This window comes from Polypterus senegalus, chromosome 1 (genome assembly GCF_016835505.1).
Source record: "Polypterus senegalus isolate Bchr_013 chromosome 1, ASM1683550v1, whole genome shotgun sequence".
NCBI classification, from domain to species: domain Eukaryota; kingdom Metazoa; phylum Chordata; class Cladistia; order Polypteriformes; family Polypteridae; genus Polypterus; species Polypterus senegalus.
This window is the reverse complement of record NC_053154.1, coordinates 205,135,540-205,155,332: the sequence shown is the minus strand read 5'-3', so window position 1 is coordinate 205,155,332 and position 19,793 is coordinate 205,135,540. Positions and strand designations below refer to the sequence as shown.

Genomic DNA, 19,793 nt, shown 5'->3' with positions numbered 1-19,793 from the left:
ATAATGTTTTTTTTCCACAGTCATTAAATGAAGTAAATAAATTCCATAAAGTATTATAATTCCCACATGTTGCTGGTTCTTCAGTCATCGAGGGTTAGTCACAGGTATCAATAGGTATGCACAAGGGAGATGATACTCACTATTACCAAGCAGCCATCCAACAGTAAACTCACTGTGTCTTGCCTTTTGACATACTCAAAACACTTCACTTGTTTCAGTGAAGACACTGTGGGTACACCCAGGGCACCTTGCCACAATATCCATAAAAAGTCCTTAGCGATTAAGTACGTAAATATTGCATTAAGTTAAGTAATCTGACTACAGGCCAAATTCCGTTACAATGCCATGCCAGGGACCTAAAAATATTTTGTTGTAATGAAAATTTTGTAGTAATGAGATTCTGTATTTGTCACTATAGTGCCTTCTTTAACTTGTGTCATGGTGTTTGCAATTTTTTCAATAGCTTCTTTCACGATAATTTTCACCTACTCCTGTCTACAAGTTATGCTGACGAGAATTTTTCTCAGCACTTCTTGCGATAATACACTTTCAGGGTGTGAATGATGCCCAAATCCAATGGCTGAAGCACTGCCGTGTAATTGGGTGGGAGGAATTCAACGCAAACATGATCTAAATGGGGAAACATGCTGTTGGCAGCACAGTTATCAATCAGAAGCAGAATCATCCTTTTCTTCTTCTTCTTCATATTGTGAGGTTTCTCTTTTGGGAACTCTTTTTGTTGACGAGCATTAAGCAAAAGGTATCACTGAAAACCACAGAAAACAAACACAGTAAAAAACAGTACAAGGAAAGTTTGATGAAAGAAAAAATTTACAATGTTTCTGTATGGGGATCATTGAGCACAACTGAGCTGCGACCACTGAACTAAATGCTCTGTGGATGATTCATTCAGGCATTTCAAGGTCTTTTGGGCACTTTGTTGTAATGAAAGTATCTGCTGAATGTACTTCGTAGTGATGAGATTTCTATAGACTCTGTCATATGGGGAAACTGTTGTGACCATAAAAATACTTAGTTGTAATGAACATTTTGTTGTAAATATATTTGCTGTAATGTAATTTGGCCTGTATTTGATACACATTATTTGTAATATGTTAGCACCAACTCTGCTAGCAGTCATCCTCAAATGTGAGTCAAGTTATCCGCAAGCTGTCAGTGATTGGGCAAACTGACTTTCAAATCACTCAGACACGTCTATTATACATAAGCAAATATTTGTAACAATCAAGAATACTAGCTGATATCAGTGCCACTAAATCAATATACTTTGATAATTGAGAAACTACCACCATGAAGCACACCAACGTTCTCGAGGATGGCAACAATATTTATCTGTAATCCACACCTTCTTGGTCTATTTTTATTTGATTGATGTGGTCACCTCTCTGTCACCTACATGTATAAGGTGGTTCTTAATATGGTCCAGTGGCTGAAACCTGGAACTTTGAAACACAAATCTAGCAATGTTGGATTTGAATCTTAGCATTCCTCACATAAATGCCTTTTATAAAATAAATTTGTGAAATGAAAAATGGTATTATGCCAACAGGTAACTGTATGACTTAAGTGGACCACTGTTACATTTGACTTTTTGAAAAGTGGTCCTCGGTACAAAACACTCTCTATGCGTGACATCCATAAAGATTGGAAAGCAACAAAACTGCTGAATAAGGACTAATGTTGGATTGCCACTCAAATTTTGACTTTGGTATCGATACCAGCTTTTGGACATTAGTAACAGTATAAAAATGGGACTGAAGCAAAGAAGAGATAACTCCTCAAAACCTTCCCAGGCTTGCAAAATCGAAAGCCTACCTGGTATGCTGCACAAACTCATGGTGCCCCTGTTGTGCTGCATAATCACATGTCTCCCTACTTTGCTACAAGTTATAGTTTCCCTTGGAATTCTTCCGTATGTCAAAATTTGCTGTCCCTTGAGTCTATAGTACGATGAAGAGAAGAAAGGGTAGGGTATGGTGATTTGACTACCACAGCGTCTAAAGCATGTCAAAGGGCAGGAGTAGGTTTAGGGGTATTGCCCCATGTACAGCATGCCTTAGTGCCTTGCAAGAAACAACGGATCCCCTTTGAATTCTCTAGGCAAGAATAATTAAACATTTTATTCTAAGGATCCAAATAAAAAAAAACAAATTATTATCATAATGACAGCAGTCATAAAGAGACAAAAAAATAATGGCCATATAATAAAAAAAGAGTAGAGTTTTTGTTTCTTTCAAGCATATTTCTCACATTCATATTACTAAAAGTGAAAAGTGGGAAACAAACTTAATGTTAAAACAGTACTCCATCCATTCAAACCTGTTTATCCCGAACAGGGACACAGGGCAGTTGGTACCTATCCCAGCAAGCATAATGAGCAATGCAGGAACAACCCCAGAACTGGATTCCAGTCCATTGCAAATGTGAACACACAAAAGAAATACACACTAGGACCAGTTTAGCATTGCCAATTCAACTTACTGTTGTATCTTTGAACTGTGGCAGGACACACAAACACCTGCAGGAAACACACTTATACACAGGGAGAACATGCACACTCTACAAAGTGGAGCACCTGGGGTTTGAATCTAAAACAATTACATTCAAAACAGGGAATACAGTAGATTCTTTTTTTTTTATTTAAGTTTTTATTGAAGAGAGATACAATCCAATACATCTGTTTATGAATTTTGTCATGTTTACAACAGATATAGCTTATATATTATCAAAAAAGCTCTTCATGGCATAAAACAGATCAATATCTCTCTTTGGGTTATCTCTCAATTATAGAAAAAAAGAAAAAAAAAACTATTTACAGAAGACAGGGGATGTATAGACAATACCTATTCATAAAACACAGGTTCTATAACAGAAAAACATCTGGTTCAATCCACCTAGACCAAATATCGACAAACAGATCTATTTGGTTATTCATACTGAAAGTAATTTTCTCCATTATAAACACATTTTTTACAACATCAATCCAATCCTGTATTTGTGGCGGATTAGGTGTGTACCAGCATCTAGTAATAGCTTTTTTTACTTGAAGCAAGAATTATTCTATACATGTATTTATTTTTCCCTTCCCAGGAAACCATTGACACCGTTCCCATATAAAGTACCTTAAAACTGAAATCAATTGTAATGTTTAAAATAATTTCCAATACCTTATGTATATCTTTCCAAAAACCTCTAATTTTAGGACATCCCCAAAATATGTGAAAATGGTTCGCATCCTGTGAGCCACAATGTCTCCAACAATTTGAGTTGCCTTGAAAATTATTTTTCTGTTTTGGGGTAAGGAAAAACCTAATAGTATTTCTCCAGCAGAATTCTCTCCAATATGGAGAGCGGGAAGTTGCCCATTGTTGTTTACATATATTTTCCCAGTCCTCGGTTGAGAAGATAATCCCACTTTCTTTCTCCCATCTTTCTTTAATGTACAAGGATAAATCTCCTTGTAAATTCATCAAGGCTCTATAAAGTTTTGTAATAGTCTTAAACATTGGTTCAGCCTTCTAAGCTGAGGAGAATATTTTAACTAGAGCACTCTTATTTGGATCCTCATCGATCCCTTTTTTAATTTTCTGGCAGAAATGTTGTTGGAGGTATCTGTAAAAGTCTTTGGATTCCAAACTAAATTTTTCTTTTAGAGAATTAAAATCTAATAATTGTCCTTTATCCATGATTGAGCAATAAGCAGTGAGCCCTTTCTTAGCCCATATCTTAAAAAGAATGCCCTTAAGGAAAAGCCAATTAACAGAGTTGAACGCCTTCTCCGCATCAAGGCTTAGGAGAACCGCTTGTAATTTAGAGTCTTGAATATGATTGATAATCTGGAGAGTCCTTCTGATGTTGTCTTGTGTTTGCCTACCCCTAATAAAACCAGTCTGGTCAGAGTTAATTAGTTCCAGCATTATCAATTCTAATCTTTTAGCTAGGATTGAGACAAACAACTTGTAGTCCATGTTTAGGACAGAGATTGATCTATAAGTTGAACAATCTTGTTTGTTTTTCCCCTCCTTTGGAATAACAGAAATAGTGGCTTCTCTCCACGAGGGCGGCAAATCTCCTCCATGTAAAACATGATTAAATGCTGGTAATAAAATGGGGATAAGTTGTTGTTTAAATACCTTATACCACTCACATGAGAAACCATCTGGCCACGGTGATTTGTTTGTTTTAAGCCTGAATATTGCTTTATTTAACTCCTCCTCAGTTATATCTGCAGTTAATTCAGCATTCCAAGTCTCACTAACCGAAGAAAGTTTTAAGGGAGTTAGAAAAGAATCAATTTCGTCAGAATTTACAGTCTGTGCTTGAGTATAGAGTTTTATGTAGTACTCTTCGAACACTCTCTGAATATCTTCTGACTTATGGAATAGCTGTTTTGATATTGGGTCTTGTATCTTCTGTATTGTCTCATCGGCCTGTTGCTTACGTAGCTTTCTAGCTAATAGCTTCATTGCTTTGCCTCCAGACTCATAATATTTTTGTTTTAAAAATGTTATTTTTTTCTTTATTTCTTGTGTATATAGGCAATTCAACTCTGTTCTGACTTTCTTAATTTCTTGAGATAATTTTTTATTAGGATCCTTCTTGTTTTCCAATTCTAATTTATTTAGCCTGTTTGTAAGTCTGTTAAGTTTTTTAAGTCTACATTTCTTTAATTTACACGTGATGGCTATAATTTTACCCCTAAGAACTTTAAATGCATCCCATATTATAGAAGGCGGAACTAAGCCATTATCATTCTGCTCCACATATTGTTTAATTTCTACTACAAGCTGTTCCCTAATCACTCTATTATTTAAAATGCCAGAATTTAATCTCCAGAGAGTGTTTTTTGGCTTAATCTCTAAATTTAGATAAAGTGATATTAATGCATGATCAGATATATCAATTAATCCTATATTGCAAATTTTTATTCTAAATTTGTTTTGTCTAAATGCTAAAAAGTAATCAATTCTTGAGTATGATGTATGTCGATGTGAGTAATACGTATAGTCTCTATGTCCTGGATGAAAGTCTCTCCATACATCAATCAGACCTATTTCTTTTATCATTGTATTTATATGTTTTCTTAATGGACTCGCCAAATGGGTGGAAGTGTTCAAAGAATTTAATTTAGGATCCAATAAAACATTTAAATCCACACAGAAGAGAAAGATGCCTTGCCAAACCAATTCGAACAGTTCGTCCTTTCCTTCGGTAATATTTGCACTTAACACGCATGTCTTCTCAAGTCGGGATGTGAAACTTTAGTTAAGAAACTAGTAGAAACTAATAAAGTCAGTGTAATAAATCAGTGTACCTTCAATGTCTGTCCCAAAGAAAAGGTGTTTCTTATCCCTCACTTATCTTCTGTTTGTAAACGTCTGAATGCAAGAAGTTTGTCTTTGTAGGATGGATGTACGCGAGCAGGTGTACCACTCTTCTTGCCAGTCTTTCTCCAGGTCAGCCGCTGAACACGCTCAATCAGTGAGGAAGGTGTGTTTAGAGCGGTCACCGGGAGACCTCTTTTCACCATATCGGTCATTGCCTCCTCCGCGGAGTTGTAGATAACCGTGCCTTCAGTGTAAAACACCCTTAACCTGGCCGGAATCGCGTTTGAAATCTGATGCCGTGTTCCCTCAGCATCCTTTTTGCACCTTGATATTTCCTCCGTTTCCACAGCACATCGGGAGCGTAGTCATGATCATAAAAAATCCTGTTACCTTTCCATTCGATCGCTTTCTTCTCCCAGGCCGTTTTGATTACCAACTCTTTCGTTCTGCAGTTAAGGAACTTGACGATTATCGAGCGTGGTTTGGCTTTGGGTCAGATCCAGAGTCGATTTAAGTACAGTAAATCCTCCAGAAAAGAAATGAAGTCGGAAGAGTTCGCCTCCGCTTTTTCAGGTACGCCATAGATCCTGATGTTTGATCGTCTGGCTCGGCCCTCTTGGTCATTTAGCCTGGCTTCAATTTGCTCAGTTAGCCGTATCATCTCTTCCAGCACTTCTTCCGTGTTTTGGATTCGGGTCTCAGCCTCATCTATTCTATTTTCAGCCTCTTCAATTCTTTTATTAGACTTATTCAATTCTTCTTTTATATCTTGAAGTTGTTTGTGGCTGTCCTGTCGAAAGTCCTTAATCTCGTTAAGAATCTTTGCTAGGCTAATTTGTTCTCCCTCATGTGCTCCGTCACCTTGCGGTATTCTGTTCGTGTACGTTTGGGATGTTATCATCGTCTTTTGTAGCATTTTTTCTTGGTCTTCCCCTTTTCTCGATATTTTCTCCCTCCATAATTTTGTCAGCATTTAGAAATTTGTTAATATCTCACTCTGGGGCACCGAATTCATGCAAATTTACGGAGCTAATAAATTATGCTGCCATTTAGGAAAGGACTCAAACCAGAAGCCATCGGAATACAGTAGATTCTTGAGGTATATCACTGCCAGTGGAAATGCTTAGTGTAAGATTTAATAAAGTTGAAAGAAATTCTTGGGATGCAGCACTAGAAATACAGGATTTTTGAAAGGACCATATGAAAACCTAACAAATGGTACTAGATAAGGAATGAAGTAGTTCAAAAATTATCAATCAATGCAGCTTATTTACCTTGTCTAAAATGGCATTATTTTAAAATAATTTCTACCATTAATAATACATTTTTAAATGAGTTTGTGAAAAGTTTAATATACTTCAAGTTCCATTTAACATTTCAATTAACTGAGTAAAAAACATACAAAAAAGCTATTTGTGAAAACTTGATAGCATTGATTCAAATACTGCTGCAATAAAAATTATGATAAATAGAGCATGGATTTCACACTTGAATGAACTTTTGTAATTTTACTACATAATCATGTGGCAACCCATCTCAAACACGTGACCTATAGTATACAAAACACAGCTCTATTGTGATGAAACGGGAAAGGAGGGTTTGTCCTCTGTGGAGTTTAGAGTGTGTTGGAGAACAGATGAATGATGAGATGAGCACAAGGTCTTTCAAAACTACCATTTACTTCCAGTATAAAGTTCCCAAAATACTGGTATCATACCATTTTAAAAAATGGGGTTTTCTGTACTTTTTCTGTGCTGGTATACTGTACAACCCAAATAATGATGCACAAGGGCTAACGGATATCAGTGCATGATTTGAAACAGGTTTCATTTAGACATCAGCGGAAAATGATTAATCAAACAGAAACTGAATCATTATCTGAGCTATCCTAATCAAGTGCTCTGATCAGCTTTTTATTTGCATACCTACCTGACCAAGCTTGAATATCCTAGTCCAGGGGTGCCCAATACGTCGATCGCGATCGACCGGTAGATCGCAAAGGTAGTGCAGGTAGATCGTGTTGCATTCAAAAAAATTTTTTTTGAATGTTAGTCTATATATCCTCCCTATGGCATTTGATTGACATACAGGGCGGCCAGTCTGAAATCTCTTTTCTTCTAACACACTGGTCAACCCGCACGCATGATCAAACGCGCAAGCTACTGCAAAACTCAGGCTGTGATCTAGTTAGCCCTCCAATTTATATCGACTAAAGAAGGGATTTAAAAAAAAAATTGTTTGGGGAGGGTATGGGCTGGATGTGGAATTGGAAGAGTATTTATTTTCATCTCACAATCGAAGTGCGTTTGTCTGATCTGTCAATCTATCATTGCTATTCCAAAGAAGGAAAATGTGGAAAGGCACTTTTGAACTGTTCATAAAAACTACGAAACAGACTTCCTTCCGAAAAGCGATCTAAGAAAGAGAAAGGAGAGGGAACTAAAATCGCAGTTAATCGGACAGCTGTCATTTTTCACTTGGCTGAATTCAAAAGGTAGACACACGAAGCGTCGTTCCAGGCGAGTCACTCGATAATTAAGTATAAGACGTCCTTCCAAGATGGAGAGATGATAAAAGAGGCCTTCGTTGAGACAGATGGCTAGGGACAAATTCCTGCTGAGATTTCAAGACCCCTGGCTGGAGAAAAATGAGTTTCTCCATGTCATTAAACATAGAGAATATAAGCAACTTAATAACGATCAATGGCCGCTAGACTTGGCATTTTGTTTGCGATCTGACCAATATGTTGAATGAGCTTAATTTACAGCTGCAAGGATAGAGAACTCCATGGTCAATATGATTAGCTCAGTTAATGGTTTCAAACGAAAAATGCAACATCTGTCCTCAAAGCTGCAGTGCCTTGATTTGAGGAACATCCAAAACCTTGCGTCAATGGAAGACGTGCGCGCAACTTGGCAGCATATGCTACACAGAGCAGATTGAAAATTGCCTGTCAGACTTTGACAGACGGTTTCAAGACTCAGCTTTATCTGAGCCAATCGCTACATTTAAGTGCTATCCATTTAGGGAAGATGTTGTGGTTGATTCACACGCATCAAAAATTACAACACTGTTTCACCTAAAACTCCTCTACAGTGGAGGATGAGATTTTGACACTACAGGATGACACTCAGCTGAAGTCAGGGGCTCTTGGACAGTTTTGGAACTTACTCACAGAGGAAAAGTACCCAAACATGAGCAAATGTGCTACCTCCTTGACTGCATTATTCAACTCTACTTATTTATGCGAGTCAGCCTTTTCCCCACATGAAGATTATTAAATCCAAATACTGCAGTAACCACAAATGTATTCAACTGTTATTGTGCCATAAAGGTTATTCAGTTATGCAAGGTACAACAACATATATTTTATGTATAAAGTATTCACAATCCCTTCATTTCAGGGGCTCAAAAGTAATTGGACAATTGACTCAAAGGCTATTTCATAGGCAGGTGTGGGCAAGTCCGTCATTATGTCATTATCAATTAAGCAGATAAAACGCCTGGAGTTGATTTGAGGTGTGGTGCTTGCATGTGGAAGATTTTGCTGTGAACAGACAACATGCAGTCAAAGGAGCTCTCCATACAGGTGAAAGAAGCCATCCTTAAGCTGCGAAAACAGTAAAAACCCATCCAAGAAATTGCTACAATATTACGAGTGGCAGTTTGGTACATCCTGAGAAAGAAAGCAAGCACTGGTGAACTCAGCAACGCAAAAAGACCTGGACGTCCACGGAAGACAACAGTGGTGGATGATCGCAGAATCATTTCCATGGAGAAGAGAAACTCCTTCACAACAGCCAACCAAGTGAACAACACTCTCCAGGGGGTAGGCGTATCGATATCCAAGTCTACCATAAAGAGAAGACTGCATGAAAGTAAATACAGAGGATGCACTGCAAGGTGCAAGCCACTCATAAGCCTCAAGAATAGAAAGGCTAGATGGGACTTTGCTAAAGAACATCTAAAAAAAAGCCAGCACAGTTCTGGAAAAACATTCTTTGGACAGATGAAACCAAGATCAACCTCTACCAGAATGGTGGCAAGAAAAAAGTATGGAGAAGGCGTGGAACAGCTCATTATCCAAATCATACCACATCATCTGTAAAACACGGTGGAGGCAGTGTGATGGCTTGGGTGTGCATGGCTGCCAGTGGCACTGGGAAACTAGTGTTTATTGATGATGTGACACAGGACAGAAGCAGCCGAATGAATTCTGAGGTGTTCAGAGACATAGTGTCTGCTCAAATCCAGGTAAATGCAGTCAAATTGATTGGGCGGCGTTTCATAATATAGATGGACAATGACCCAAAACATACAGCCAAAGCAACCCAGGAGTTTCATCAAGCAAAGAAGTGGAAAATTCTTGAATGGCCAAGTCAGTCACCTAATCTTAACCCAATTGAGCATGCATTTCACTTGTTGAAGACTAACTTCAGATAGAAAGGCCCACAAACAAACAGCAACTGAAAGCCGCTGCAGTAAAGGCCTGGCAGAGCATTAAAAAGGAGGAAACCCAGCATCTGGTAATGTCCATGAGTTCAAGACTGCAGGCAGTCATTGCCAGCAAAGGGGTTTCAACCAAGTATTAGAAATGAACATTTTATTTCCAGTTATTTAATTTGTCCAATTACTTTTGAGCCCCTGAAATGAAGGGATTGTGTTAAAAAATGCTTTAGTTGCCTGACATTTTTATGCAATCTTTTTGTTCAACCCACTGAATTAAAGCTGAAAGTCTGCACTTCAACTGCATCTGAGTTGTTCCATTTAAATTTCATTATGGTAATGTACAGAACCTGCGAACCAGCGAAAAATCTGTGATATATATTTAGATATGCTTACATTTAAAATCCGCGATAGAGTGAAGCCGCGAAAGTTGAAGCGCGATATAGCAAGGAATTACTGTATATATCATTTTTAATGTAGGTAGATCATTTCGACCTGGTCATTTTAAAAGTAGCTTGCAAGCCAAAAAAATGTGGGCACCCCTGTCCTAGTCAAATCTAATGGTGAATATGGCACATCACTTTGTATTGCAGCAGTGTTTATTATCACATTATTTGAAAAGATGGATTCCTAAGTTAAAGCATGAGTATTATTTTCTTAGCCTAAATATAGGTACAACAGTGAAATTCATTCACTAACTTATGTTATCATATTTGCAGAGATGTGAAACAGGCACCTTTCTTTAGTTTTAGGGCCAGTACACATGGACATCTGCACTGAGAGTTTTTCTGCCGTCTGTAGTGTCAAGTGAGGGCGGATTGAAGGCTGAGCAGTTTTAAACTCATTGCAGTGAATCAGACCATCCACAAAGGCATTAGGTCAGATGCACATTTGGATGACATCAAAAAAACCATCCCATGCAACTTTTTCTTGGTGCCAGTTTCAGCTAAAATCCTGATGATTTTATGATGGCGTGGTTAAATCTCTTGGCACTTGAAAGTGTCTTTCTGAGCCAGTCACATCTCTTCTCTCTGCACAGGTCTCATCTCATCCAAGTTTTTTTTTTATATAATAGAGATAGAGATATATACATACACACACACACATATATACAGTGCATCCGTAAAGTATTCACAGCGCATCACTTTTTCCACATTTTGTTATGTTACAGCCTTATTCCAAAATGGATTAAATTAATTTTTTTCCTCAGAATTCTACACAGAACACCCCATAATGACAATGTGAAAAAAGTTTACTTGAGATTTTTGCAAATTTATTAAAAATAAAAAAAACTGAGAAAGCACATGTACATAAGTATTCACAGCCTTTGCCATTAAGCTCAAAATTGAGCTCAGGTGCATCCTGTTTCCCCTGATCATCCTTGAGATGTTTCTGCTGCTTAATTGGAGTCCATCTGTGGTAAATTCAGTTGATTGGACATGATTTGGAAAGGCACACACCTGTCTATATAAGGTCCCACAGTTGACAGTTCATGTCAGAGCACAAGCCAAGCATGAAGTCAAAGGAATTGTCTCGAGGCACAAATCTGGGGAAGGTTACAGAAAAATTTCTGCTGCTTTGAAGGTCCCAATGAGCACAGTGACCTCCATCATCCGTAAGTAGAAGAAGTTCGAAACCACCAGGACTCTTCCTAGAGCTGGCCGGCCATCTAAACGGAGCGATCGGGGGAGAAGGGACTTAGTCAGGGAGTTGACCAAGAACCCGATGGTCCTCTGTGGAGAGAGGAGAACTTTCCAGATGGACAACCTTCTCTGCAGCAATTCACCAATCAGGCCTGTATGGAAGAGTGGCCAGATGGAAGCCACTCCTTACTAAAAGGCACATGGCAGCCCACCTGGAGTTTGCCAAAAGGCACCTGAAGGACTCTCAGACCATGAGAAATAAAATTCTCTGGACTGATGAGACAAAGTCTGAATTATTTGGTGTAAATGCCAGGCGTCACATTTGGAGTAAACCAGGCACTGCTCATCACCAGACCAATACCATACCTACAGTGAAGCATGGTGGCGGCAGCATCATGCTGTGGGGATGTTTTTCAGCGGCAGGAACTGGGAGACTAGTGAGGATAAAGGGAAAGATGACTGCAGCAATGAACAGAGACATCCTGGATGAAAACCTGCTCCAGAGCGCTCTTGACCTCAGACTGGGGCGATGGGTCATCTTTCAGCAAGACAACGACCCTAAGCACACAGCCAAGATATCAAAGGAGTGGCTTCAGGACAACTCTGTGAATGTCCTTGAGTGGCCCAGCCAGAGCCCAGACTTGAATCTGATTGAACATCTCTGGAGAGATCTTAAAATGCTTCCCATCTAACCTGATGGAGCTTGAGAGGTGCTGCAAAGAGGAATGGGCGAAACTGGCCAAGGATAGGTTGAGGCTGTAATTGCTGCCAAAGGTGCATCGACAAAGTATTGAGCAAAGGCTGTGAATACTTATGTACATGTGATTTCTCAGGTTTTTTTTTTTACAAATTTGCAAAAACCTCAAGTAAACTTTTTCACGTTGTCATTAAGGGTTGTTGTGTGTAGAATTCTGCGGAAAAAAATGAATTTAATCTATTTTGGAATAAGGCTGTAACATAACAAAATGTGGAAAAAGTGATGCGCTGTGAATACTTTCCGGATGCACTGTACACACATACATACACACACATATACTGTACACACAATCAACAAAATAATACTGATAACAAGGGAGAATTAAACACAGTTTGTAGGTCTGTGGGCATACTGTAACTAGCAACTAAAGGATTAACAGTGGATTAGTGCATACACAAGTACTATCTGTATATTGCTTACTTCTAGGGGACAAGTATCTACTATTCAGGGTCAACACTGACTTGCATATTGGTTGACCTGTGTGTAATATGGTGTTGCACCAGCTGCAGCAGGCAATCAAAACTCAAAACTGACATCCAACAGTATTTGATGAACTTATGTGGAAATTGCAGTCATTCTTATAAATTACACACATGCTGTGCAGTCAGAGGGTGAACCCTGTAGTAGTGACAATGTTTTCTCTGCTTACATCGCTGTATCAGGAGGATTTTTAACACAAGGATGTCAATGTTTATATCTAATAAAGCCAACTGATCCAATTTTTGCGAATCCAAAAAAGGATGAACCACAAACCCTATAGGTTTAAAACATGGGACTGCCTGTTAACTGCCCACCAAAGGTAAATACACAAAAGTACAATCTGGGCTGCAGGCTGGCATTTACCAGAGGCAAATGAATGTGAATGTAACGTATTGAAGTCAATTAAGTGCCACTACAAAACGCAACTTGAATGCCTGGATCCCTCAGACTGCATTCATTTAACCAAGATTTGAATGCCTGTGTGGACAGGGCCTTATGGTTTCACTTATCACTGACAAGAACAGTCATTTAATTTTTATTTGAAAAGCTGCATATATCATATTTATTTATCCCCTTTAAATCTTTAGGAGTACCTGTTAAGTTTTGTGCTGAATATATGGAAGTGTATCAAGTTTTCTAGTACTTGCATTATGCTGGGCTACATTCAAATGCACTCTTTTAAAGTGACCCAAACATAATGCTGCCATTGAGTGGCCACTAAACATCTTACTCTGACGTGTGCTGTAGATATGCGAGTGTGCAAAATTTGCCAAAAAAAACCCCCCACTATTGTATCCAAATTTAGCCAAGAAAAACCTAACTGCAATATAAACTGCAAGTTCTCATGTTACATAACTGTAAAATGGAAGTGGGCCAAAGTGATTTAACCATTTAGAGCACCACTAAAATATTATAATTAGTCTAGTGTTGTTTATATGATGGGACAGAAGAGGTAATGTATGTGCTTAGGGCAGCTAATGACCCAGTGTGCCAGGTTTAACAAAGTACTTAACTGTGTTATTCAAGTTTGGCCAGTTACAAAGAGAGAGTAGGACAGGAAAAAATGCCTGGTGGGTTGCAATGTTGATGTGGGAGAAGGAAGTTGCTTGATTTTTAGGGTGCAGAGTCTGGCTGATCTGTTATTGAATAAGTGTCAGTAAAAAAAGAAAAAAAGAGATGCTTCAAAAAACTAGTCACTTAATCTTCACTACACTTTAACATATTCATGCAACATTCAAAGATTAAAGATTGAACATGAACTCCACATTTTGCAGTTTTATCTCTTAAATTATAATGGAAAACACTTGCAAACTTAAATTATGTATGTCACTTACTATAACCTCGATCCACAAAACAAAAATGAATTACTAAACGGAATACTGCCTTGGTGATATAATAAAATATCTCCTGTAATGCTGACTGCTTTGCTTTGCAACCAGGCCACCCGCTGCACTTCAGATCACATCCTGGTCAACCACACACCCACCAGAGCTGCTTCTGCAGTATGCAAATTAAATTGGCTCTGAATTTCTACATTTGATGCAATAGGTTAAAACACCATCCCTGCCCCTCCTAGTTGATAACAAAATATTAAGGTGAAACCCTTGATTAATGGCATAAGGGAAAGGGCAAGTACAGTATTTATGTAGTGATCTATCCCAGACTGGAAGCTCAAAGCAAGTGTGCTAACCACATCATACAGGGTGCATTCCAAACTGAACTATAACATACATAAAAACAAATATACACATTTACGGAAACTCAACTTTATTTATATAGATTATAATTATAACAATTTATACTAAATTATATTTATATTTTAGAGCCTCTCTGTAATTTCACTAGTACAATGCAAACAACCAGCACAATGTTGCAAATCAGGAAAATTCTTTGGATGGAACGTTCATGTGGTGTTATAGGAAAGCGCTTTTGAATTTCATTTTTTCCAGAGAATGCCATAATATTTCTTTGTGCTTTTGATTCTTGAAAGATTTTTTTGTAGACATGCACACTAAATAAAGGTACCTTTAATAAACCACCATGCTGTTTCTGTCCTTGGCCTCAGTGTTCTCTGTTTCTCTGAGATCTTTGATTACTTATAAAAAGTAAAAAGGATTTTTCACAAATACTGTAGTTATATCATGCTTTTTGTTTGCTTAATTCGATCTGTTAGGTGGGGTATGGGGAACATGCACTGTTTTAATTGTAAACTAAAATGTATTCCAAACTGGGTCTTGTGCCATACACTTACACAACTATAATTAACCATGGGTACTTTGAGTATGTCGTGCTTATGCTTATACATCCTATAGTTATTGATTGTGACACCATAACTTGCAGAGCTGAAAAAGAGATAATGATGGCATGTAAACCAACTACTAATTGAGAGTGATCGTTTGATCAGCAGAAACATACTGCACTCGTTAAAGGATCACAAAGTGTCACCCCTCCCAGCAGCTGTACTCCCAGAGACAGCACAGCTTCTAAGTCTACTTTGGACACTAGGGATTACAAACAGCAAAATGGACAGCTAGACAATTTGTTATTGTATATTAAAAAAGATATACAGGGCTTTTCAGATAGTCTTATCTCACTATATAAATAAAATGCATTATTATGTTTATTATCATCTTTGACATCTTCTTCGTTTTTTTTATTTCACATACTGTATTTGAAATAGATACATTCTTTTTAGAAAATAAAGTCTACCAATACAGCCCAGTCAAATGTGGCTGGTATGGACTTTTTAAACTCATTTTTATGATTATGTCTATTCTCTTTTGTATGTATAATATAATTAAGGGTTTTTGTACTAAACTTTATTTCTAAACTGTAAAAAAGTACATGCATTGCTAGTGCGAAAGACACAAATTCGAACTGTCCTCTTCAAAAATCAATATTTTGATGCAGAAGATGTTATATATTGGTAAAACTCCGTTACAACGAATATCTTTACAACAAAATTTTCATTACAATGAAGTATTTTAATGGTCCCGACAGCTTCCCCATATGACATGAGTGTATAGAAATCTCGTTACTACGAAATACATTCAGCAGATGCTTTCATTACAACGAAGTGCACAAAAGACCTTGAAATGCCTGAATGAATCGTCCACAGAGCAGTTAGTTCTCTGGCCGAAGCTCAGTTGTGCACAATGATCCCCAAACAGAAACACTGTATTTTTTTTTTCTTTCTTCAAACTTTCCTCGTACTGTTTTTGCCTTTTTTGTTTCCTGCGGTTTTCAGTGATACCTTTTGCTTATTGCTCGTCAACATTTGAAAAACATCCATTGGAATTTAACTCATTGTCACCCTCCTATAGAAACAGCAGACACGAAAAAACGCTAACAGTTCATATTAGAAAAAAAAAAACGTTAAATTTGTGCAGCTCTCGATTGTGGCAAAACGAAAAAAGATGTTGCCAGTGAATTCGGAATTTCGCCATCGACACTGTCAACTTTCTTGAAAGACCGAGAAAAAAGAGAAGAAAAATCTTGAGTTGCAAACGTATGTGAACTGCTGCATTTGAAGACTTGAAAAAGCAGTTTTTATGTGGTTCAGTGATGCTCGTTCAAGAAACATTCCTATTAATGCGGCACTCATTCAAGAAAATGTGAAGTTTGTAAACTCTCTTGGGACCTCCCCCAACTAGACAGCACATCGAAGAGTGTCCCTAAGTGCAATCTCTGCGTCTGTACGGGGCAACAGCAGGCTCACAGCTATGCTGCGTCTCTCCGCCAAAGTAAACAGAAAAGATCTCAAAGGGTGATGCAAAGTTAGGGGTATGTAAATTGTAAATGCAGATAACAGGGTTACTTGGTCAATGACATGGCCACAACCCTGCCCAACTCCCCAGCAACAGACAAACAATCTTCCACAGATGCTGCAATCGCGCTTCGGGGCGCACTTCAGCATGTTGTTCCCATTGGGTGGGGAGTGGGGGGGATCCCAAAAGTGTTCAGAAACCTCACAATACGAAGAAGAAGAAAAGGATGATTCGGCTTCTGATTGATAACTGTGCTGCACACAACAGGCTTCCACATTTAGATAATGTTCATGTTCCTCGCACCTAATTGCACAGCAGTGCTTCAGCCATTGGATTTGGGCATCATTTGCACCCTGAAAGTGTATTATGGCAAGGAAATGCTGAGAAAAATTCTCGTCAGCATAATTTGTAGGCAGGAGGAGATTAAAATTAATGCGAAAGAAGCTATTGAAATGATTGCAAACGCCTGGATGCAAGTTAAAGAAAGCACTATAGTAACAAATACAGAATCTCATTACAACGAAACTTCCGTTACAATTAAATACTTTTAGGTCCCTGGGAGTTCATTGTAACGGAATTTTACCTGTAGTGTAATGTGCAAAATATTATAACAAAGCAGACAGATTACACAGTCAACGAACAGAAAGGAGCTTAGCGCAAATAGTCAATTTAATGTTTATTCCACCTTGGCTTTTTCTTAACCTTCCGTCTGTTTTTTACCCACTTTCATTATAATCCTGCTCACAAAGAAATTGACAAAGCAGACTATTTCCACATAAATTCTTTTTTTATGAAAAGATATGTTCTACATAATATAACTGTTACGGACACTCTCACAAAAGAGTGAGAATGTGCTTAATTTGTCTCATAGCTCTCTACTCCATCTTGTGGTTGAAAAAACAACTGCAGAATTTGCAATTCAAACAAAAAAATAGATGAGTCTTCATGTCACACTGATGGAAGGAAACTCAAACTTCAAGTGCTTATGTAATCAGCAATATATATATTTTAAAGAGGCCCTGCAGCATCTGAGTAAGGATTCTTCTGTTGAGGAATGTTGAGATATTTGGTAATGGTAACAGTACACCTAGCAATGTGTCACTTAGATGAATGCTCATGTTCATATCTAAACCCTTAAACTTGTATTAATGAAAAGGTCTGTTCTACATAATACAACTGCTACAAACCCTCTCATTTGCAAGCATGTGGCACAAGTGGGAAAATAATATGGTTAAATTAAAGTGCAAACTTTGTACACAACTAGCTTCTTCCAAATTTTGTTATCAAAGGTGAAGGGCCATATTGTCCCTAACACTACTGTACTTTTAGTAAGAGGTTATTTTGCTTGTAGACAGGACAAAGAACTAAACAAATATGATTCATAGTTTCTTTACTAGGCTAAACACAGAAGTCCCTGGATGCATTCAACTCACTGACTGTTCTTGGGTTGACATGGAATGTACAGTGCATATACAGAATTAGCACCCCCTTTGAAAACTTTCACATTATGTTGCATTACAGCCTAAAATGAAAACACATAAAAAAATATTTTTTCAGCTTTATTTACTCAATGCAACCTATAACATCCAAGCCAAACATATATAAGCAACAGTACAGAAAAATATTAAATAAAAAACTAATAAAAGTCTGAGTTGATAAAGGATCACCCCCAAACCCCTCCCTCTCTCCCAACCCCTGTGTCAGTACTTTGTGGAACCACTTTTTACTTTAATTACAGACTTGAGTCTGTCGGGATCCTTTTCTACCAAATGTGCACATCTAGACTGAGCAATATTTGCCCTTATGTCTTTACAGAACTGTTCAAGCTCTGTCAAATTGGATGGTGAGTGCTAGTGGACTGTAAACTTAAAATCATTCCACAGATTTTTAATAGGGTTTAAGTCTGGGCTCTGACTAGGCCGCGAAAGGACATTCACCCTTTTCCTCCTTCAGCCACTGTGTGGTCAATTATGCTGCATGCTTTGAGGCCAAATAATTTGAATATGGTCTCATCTGACCATAACACCTTTTTCCACTTGACCTCAGGATCTTCAAGGTGCATTTTAGCAAAGTTCAAATGAGACTTAATGTGACCTTTCTTTAGGAGTGAGTGGCACTTTTTTCTTGCGACCCTTCAGTACAAGCCACATTTGTGGAGGGATCCAGGAAGGTTCCTTGTAGTACTAAACATTTTCCACTTCTTAATTATGGACTTTACTGTGCTCCTAAGGATTGATAAAGCTTTTTAAATCCTTTTGTATCTATCTCCTTACTTGTGCCTGCCTACAATGTTATCCCTGAGATCTTTTGAAAATGTCTTACCTCCCCATAGTCAATCGTTTGCTTTTAGTTGTACTACGTAGCCCTGGAATTCTCCAGGAATGGCATTTTTTATGCTAAACCAAACACAAGGATTGCAATGGATCATTGGTGAAAGACAGTTACGTTGGTATTCAATGGAGAAGGTGATTACTTATACCTGATTGAGTTTACAAGAATTGTTTGGGTGGGGGTAATCCTTTATCAATCTCAGTGGTGGTTGTTTTTTTGTATTTATTATTATTTTTATGAATTGTTGCTATTTTATCTTTGACTTGGATGTTATGGATTGTATCAAGCAGAAAAAAAGCTGAAAATATTATTTTTGTGTGTGTTTTCATTTTATGCTATAAAACAACAAAATGTGAACATTTTCAAAGGGGGTGATTCTTTTCTACATCCGCTGTATTTAAACCATAATAACTGAAAGTTTTACATAATTAGTCATTAGATATGAAAAAAAGAAAAACACATAAAATAATGTAGACTGCAAATAGAGGAAAGTACCTGGGTAGAGTCAATGACTGCCACTATCATGTTGAGAAGCTCACCACTGCGCAATGTCTCATCTGGAAACTGGGTAACAAGAAAGGAAAAAAAAAATCATATAGCAAGCAAAAATTATTATTATTTTTTTTTTTAACTAATCCTACCCTCCTCAGATATTTTATATATATTTTAATCATGCTTCTATACAGTAAACTTAATATTAATTACTGACCGGTTAAAAATGCTATTAATGTTATACTGTATCTGATGGAGACAAAATTCTACAGAAAATGTTCTCTCGATAAACTTGTCTATCGCTTCACAATAGAAAAAGTGCACTGCACTCCAGGAGTTAGTTCTGCACATGATACAAATTGGAGTATGTCCTCAACCCACAACTCATCTCAAGGATGAATATTATGTAGTAGACCTTCATAGAAAGCATAAATGGCCCTCATGATATTTACAGGATACTTCCTTAATTATGAAAACCAAATTCACACAGAAACTCCAAACCATACTTTAACATATGAAGCACATTCAG

The 19,793-nt window shown here is 37.6% G+C and overlaps 1 protein-coding gene across 1 annotated transcript in view; it reads right to left on the bottom strand.

Moving 5' to 3' along the window:
* The window catches only part of ints3 (integrator complex subunit 3), a 165,526-nt gene that overhangs the window by 49,982 nt on the left and 95,751 nt on the right, over window positions 1–19,793 (bottom strand). Inside the window, exon 22 of the mRNA XM_039767729.1 lies at window positions 19,268–19,336. Coding sequence (XP_039623663.1) covers window positions 19,268–19,336 — 69 coding nt within the window. The remainder of the gene's footprint in view (window positions 1–19,267; window positions 19,337–19,793) is intronic.